The 6,362-nt window shown below is 39.4% G+C and overlaps 1 protein-coding gene and 1 pseudogene across 1 annotated transcript in view; one reads left to right on the forward strand and one right to left on the reverse strand.

The window, feature by feature from the left end:
• LOC102472066 (UBX domain-containing protein 2A pseudogene) overlaps window positions 1-3,583 on the forward strand; it is a 7,337-nt pseudogene extending 3,754 nt beyond the window's left edge.
• The window catches only part of EPM2A (EPM2A glucan phosphatase, laforin), an 82,777-nt gene extending 77,504 nt beyond the window's left edge, over window positions 1-5,273 (reverse strand). Inside the window, exon 1 of the mRNA XM_027765694.1 lies at window positions 5,103-5,273. Within this exon, the coding sequence (XP_027621495.1) occupies window positions 5,103-5,164 (62 nt within the window). The 5' untranslated portion in view covers window positions 5,165-5,273. The remainder of the gene's footprint in view (window positions 1-5,102) is intronic.
• Between the last annotated feature and the right edge of the window lie 1,089 nt (window positions 5,274-6,362).

The raw sequence follows: 6,362 nt of genomic DNA on the forward strand, positions 1-6,362 counted from the left end.
TTTTTTAAAAAAGGTAAGAAATTAAAAAAAAAAAAAAAAAAAAAAACCTTATCAGAACATGAGAAGCACATACATACTTATTAAAGATTATGTTAGAGTAGGTAGGTAGTGACATGTGAGCAGGAAGTCCCAAGACTGCCAAAACTATGCTTAGGGAATATGTAGAACGTAACTTTCTTCCCCTCTCATGACCACACATGTACACATAGACACCCTCCTGGCTGCTTAACTGGCATATGACCTTACTCTGGGGGCACTTGACCAGTAAGGGCCAAATCATCCCTACGTGCATGCTCATACCTTCGTAAGTCACACTGGGCATACATATGACTTCCCTTCACCAAATGCCTGACTTCCCTTTACCAAGCAAAAAGTGTGGAAGCTCAGTAAAAGCCTGGGAAAACAAATAGAGCCGGCTAAGATGATAGACCTCCGCTCTTTTTTTTTTTTTTAAGAATTATTTTATTTATTTAATTTTATTCATTTTATTTGTTTGTTTTAATATGATCAGAGAGGAACAGAGTATGTGAGAGAGAGGGAAGGCCTGAAAGCAAGCCACCAGGTCCTGGACTGAAACCGAGGTGGGCCATACAGGAGTCAGCACCCTTAACCACCCTACCATCTTTTGACCCCTAGACCTCCACTCTTAAATGTTCATGACAAGACCCTTCAAGATAAGAAAAACTTGACATTCCCACTGCACTTGACACTTAGTAACTTGCCTGCATGGCCCTCTCCCTAGTGTCCTTATTTTCTTATTTTCTCATGGCTGTGACTTTTGTGTTTTGGGATGGGTCTCTAATCTTAGAGATCTGGGCCCAAGAACTGAGTGTTCTATCTCATGAAACAATTATCTGTATACTGCCTGCAGAGTATGTGTATTTCCAAGTCTAGCTTTTGTCGGTATGAGCTAAGTGTACGTTCCGTGCTACACACATGAGGGAGTGGACCATCTAGAGCCAACACTACTACATCACAGGCCATTGGTCACTGGGTCTGAATCCTGAGAAACCCACATGAGTGTGGTCACTTTAGGTCAGCAGAACATACTGGCAAATGTCCCACAAGCCTTTGTTTTTGAAATTAACATTAACTCTTGACTATCTGCAGAACAATACCTTTAGCAGTCATCTAGTTAAACCAGGTCACTTGACAAATTAGCAAAGTGAGATTTCCAAAACCGTTACAGGATTATCTCACCCTCACCCAGGAGTGAATAGAGAGCCGCAAGCTAGAACTCAAGATCTTTCATCTCTCTCTCTCTCCAAAGAAATTAATTTCATTTGTTTTAGAAACTATGCTAGATAAAATAGCATTGAGAAATATTTGGAGTTACAGTTCTGTAGCCTTTGAAATCATTCTGAGTTTTGAAAATTACTGAAAATACTGTGTGTAGGTGTGGGGGGATTGGTATTTTAGAGAAGAGCTGACTAAGGATAATCCTCCTGCCTCATCTTCCCCAGGAGCTGGGACTACAGACAAGTGACACCACTCCCAGCTTTATAAAGTGGGTGGAAATTGACCCCATGTGGCCTCAGCCTGCCAAGCAGCAACTTTCAGTGCACACTATCACGAATGGGCCTATAGCTTTTCTTTATAAACCAAAGGGGCTGCAAAGTATATGCATGATTTTACAGTACATTTTCTAAACTATAACAATTTTTAAAGTGTGTTAAGTGTGATGTTCATGAAGTCTAATTTGTCTCTTGAAGTGTGTTTAATTGGCAATAAGTGTTTTCAAGATATAGAAATTACAGTCCTTTACCATAACGTCTCATTAAATTAGTTATCTGTGTCTTCAATACAAATAATCATCCTTTTTTATGGAAAAAAAAAAGTCTACTGAAGAGGGAGGTATAATTTAGTATGTGTAGGCTGTAATTTGTAATTGTAGCTTGAATATGGAAGTGCACACAATCTTTGAAATCTCATTCAGACCCAGCCACAGAAGCACAAGCAATAGGGTGTCTTTAAGAACATGAGAAGCCCAGGTTCGATTCCCAGCCCAACCTGGACAGGCAGGGCAAAGTGGTGCATGCCTGTGATTCTAGCTAACTGGGAAGCTAAGACAGGAAGTTTGTTGTATGGTGAGACCCTATCAAAACATACCTCTCAAGATGCTAAGCTAAAGTTAGGCCAAGAGAAGGCCACCATCATTTTGCCTGGAGTGATTCTAATCTGGAACTTGGAGGGTCTCACCCTAACCTTGTCACGGGTATACACAGAGATATCCTAGGGGAAGGTTGGTTTCTTGCAGTAAGCCCTTGGGAAACCCAGAAAGTGGAAGGGCCCTGTAACCATCACTCCTCAGGGTCACTGGGCTCAGAATATGGGGAAATCTCTATACTGATTTGCTCAGGCTGAAGAGGTACAAAGAAAGACAAAAGACAATGAAAGAAGTAGAAATAAGTGAAGCAGGATCTGACAGTCAGCCTCTTTGTGGTAATCAACAAATGAATTGTGAATATTTGGTTGATAGCCTGTTTTATTTTTTTGTTTGTTTGTTTGTTTTTGTTTTTATTTTTTTATTTTTTGAGAGAGAGAGATTTTTGCTATAGGGTTCTTTCTTTGCCAGAGAGACAAAGAAAGACAGTGAGGGAAAAAATGAGAAATTATCCTCCAGGGGATGGCCACGCCACAATCCCTTCTCCTTTTTCCTCTTGTGATTTGGGACACACACGCATGTGCACCCAGCATGAGTTTCAAGCCTCCAGGTCTGGGACTCAAACCAAGGTCGGTCATGTGCGAACCCAGCACCTTAACCACTATGCGACCCACTGGCCCCATTGGTAGCCTTTTGGAGGAAGCACAGAAGGTTGGTGACAAATGCTTGTCCCCCACCAAACAGAAGAAACACGTAGCTGTACGTATAAAATTACGGGAAAACGGATTATAGTTCATGATCATTTCAGAAGTTATTCTGATGGTGCAAATCAACAGTTTCTGAACTCTATCAAAAAGGGGGAATTGTCCTCAGAATTACAAGGCACTTTTGATAAAGAAGTGGACATTGAGGTTGAAGATAAGAAAAATGAAGTATCTGTATCTACAAAGCCTGGGTTCCAACCTTTCATAGGACAATGCAACAGACTGGGAGGTGCCACGTGAAAAATTGTTTCAAAAGCAAAGAGTATCGAAATTGAAAATAAAAACAATTTCTCAGCTGTTCCACTGAAAAAGTTGGAACCCATTACTAATGTACAAATTTGGCTAGCTAATGGGAAAAGGACTGTCCAGAAATTTAACCTTTTTCATAAGATAAACTACATCAAAGACTTCAGAAAATATCAAGGATCTCAAAGAAATCCTCCCTTTTCCCTGACAAGAGTGCTTTCTTTCCTCAAATTGCTAGGTGAAACACACTGGAAGAACAGATTTACAGACTGCTGTAATCATTCAGAGGCTCCTAAAAATGGCTGAACCTTGTAGAGAACTTTTGTATCATCGAGTTTTGATAGACTACATGGACAATTTTCAGAAAAATGATGGTTATAAGGGGACATGCAAACCAAAATGGAGAAAAGAAGTCAGATTTGCTGGACGTTTGTTTCAAGCACTATTTAACTTAATTCTCTCCTTATGAGAAGATTTTTAAATAAGCTCTAGACAGGAAAGTAACATAGGACTGGAAACTATATCCAATACACTTTTTTCTGAAAGGATACTCAGAAAGAAAAATATGCTTATTTGCAAATACCAATTAATTAATACAACGTATATTAAATAGCTATATAATTTATAGAATATTAATGTGGTTTTCATCAAACCTAAACCTCAACGTATTCTCAGCTTTATTCTGTAACAGAAAAATACAAACATACATATTAATTTAGCAACGATATCAAAGATATATTTTTATTTAAGAATAAAATTTAACATTTGAGATTAGCCATTCATTTGCCCCATCCACTTAAAATCTAATGCCTATGCTGTCACATTACTAATTGAACAAATATTTCAAAAACAAATCACATCAAACCAGAAGAATGAAGCGAACAAGAGGAAATAAAATAATAAAATAATGGAAGTTAGAAAACAAATGGTTGACTGGTAAATAATTTAGCAGAGTTGAAAACAACAAAAACAAAACAAACAAAAAACACTAAGGCCAACAGAAGGAGAAGCTGAGAATTGGCTAGAATTACTGACAGGCTCGGGCACTGATATCACAAGGTAGTCCTAAATGTGAGGACAAGAAACAAGGAAAACTGGTGGAAAGTATTTTAAAGAAGCAGCCAGATGCCCAGATTCATTTTTCTGCTTTGCTCAGCTGGGAAACTTTCCCTCCCCAGTGCAGACAAATACTGAAGGTTATTCTCTGGGAGAAGTAAAAGAAGTCTCTGGACTGAAGGACTCCAGGCATGGGACAAGGATTACACGTTGAGAACAAAAAAATTATGTTACTGTCAGGGTATGTATATAATAGAAGAATCCCATGGGCCCAGTGGTAGTGCAGTGGTAACATGCAAAACATCCTGAGTTTGTGTCCCAGCACCTCCCTGGGCAAACACACTGGAACACATGTGCCCATTATCCAGGCTGGCTGAAAAAAGAAGTGGATCATGGCATGAAGATCCTGTTGACAATCTCTCTTTTTCTCTTTCTCAAGAAATAAATAAACATTTTTTCAAAAAGAATTGTATAGAGGACTGGCAGGTGACGTGATGGTTAAGGCACTGGATTCCCACATAGATAACCATGGTCTGACATGGTCTGTCCCCAGACATGGGGACTTAAAAATTACTACAGGTATGTGTAAATGCAAGCCCAAAATCCCAGGAGGAGAATGGAAGAGAAGGGACTGTGGTATGAATATCTCCCCTGGGGAGTTATTTTCATCTTCCCTCTCCGTCTCTCTCTGGTGAGCACACATGCCATATGGCAAAAAAACTAAAATAATAATACAAAAAAGAGTCTTTCATACTTAGAACAAAAAAAGCGTGTATACAGATTTAACTGTAATTTCTTTCTTTGAAACACTACAGGGTAACAGTCATCACTCAGGAAAGACACTTCAGTTCTGAATATTGTAAACATTTCCATTGTCCTAATGCTACCTCTTGTCCTACTTCTTAGGCTTATAAACATGACACTATTTTTACCTTGAATAATGCATGGCTTGGTGGCCTGCGATATTAAAATAGAAGTCTGTTGTGTGCTTCATCTCATTGGTGTGCCCAGTGGCCTCAATCCAGTGTCCTATCGGGAGACAATAAACACCATCCACCAAGTTGTTTTCATTAAAAGTACAGCAACGGTCATGGTGAGGCCCATTGCCTAGAACAAGAAGAAGTGACAAACAGGGCAATTAAACCAATGTTGTACTTCAACAGCCTCAAAGTGGTTGATGCAAAACTAATAGTAAGATGAAAATAACCACAAAGCTACTTACTCTACATATTTCAAGATGAACAACAGACTTATAGGAAAGAAAGAAGAGTAGTAGTTTGTAAGTTACTTGTGAAAATGGAATACATGATTAAAAGAAAATATATTATCAATAACTCTTTCAGAACTCCTAGTACCTCTCACAATGTGCCCTAACAGCCCATTGTGAATCTTTACAGCTTGATAAACTGTTGAAAGAGTTTTTTAAAGCCATTAAAGAAAGCCCTGTGTTACATGATTTTATCCTTCTGGTATGCAAATTTATGATAGAGATCAACAATAAAGTGTTCCATTATCAGTTCAAATAATGAATGCATAAATAGGGTCAGTAGGTGACAGAGTGGTTAAGGTGGCTGGATCCCACATGGGCAACTTCACAGTTCTAGTCCTGTACCTGGCAGCCTGAAAACTATGCCAGGCAAATATACATGTATGCCTAAAAATCTCAAAAAAAGGGAAGAAATGAAGAAGAAGGAATTGAGGTATGACTGTAGGGTGCTTTCTCATTTTGTGCACATTCAATATGTAATCTCTCTCTCTCTCTCTCTCTCTCTCTCTCTCTCTCTCTCTCTCTCCAGAGAACACACATGCTCTCTAGCAAATTGAAAAGAATGCATAAAAAGAACTAAATGCCCCACCCCCAGGTTTGCCTGGGGACCTTAGGCAGCACAGCTCTGCCTGCTTCCTAAGCCATGCCTGCCCACCAGGAGACTTAGATTCCAGGCTCAGCAGGCCTCTTGTTGTGGGTGCAGCCTCTCCCCATTATGCTGACCTTTAGAGCTTGGGTCCTCTGACTAAGTCATATCTCCTTAGCTCATCTCCAGCTCAACAGGAGCTAAAAAGTTGGAAAAGGAGCCAATCACCTGAAGGTACCTATATTAACTTTTATCTGCTCTGTCTGGAAGACATAGTCCTCTAACAGGATTACACCTGGGATCTAAGGGTGATAGTCTCCCCCTCCAATACTACAGAAT

The sequence above is a fragment of the Tupaia chinensis genome, unplaced genomic scaffold (genome assembly GCF_000334495.1).
Source record: "Tupaia chinensis unplaced genomic scaffold, TupChi_1.0 Scaffold139457_1, whole genome shotgun sequence".
NCBI classification, from domain to species: Eukaryota; Metazoa; Chordata; class Mammalia; order Scandentia; family Tupaiidae; genus Tupaia; species Tupaia belangeri.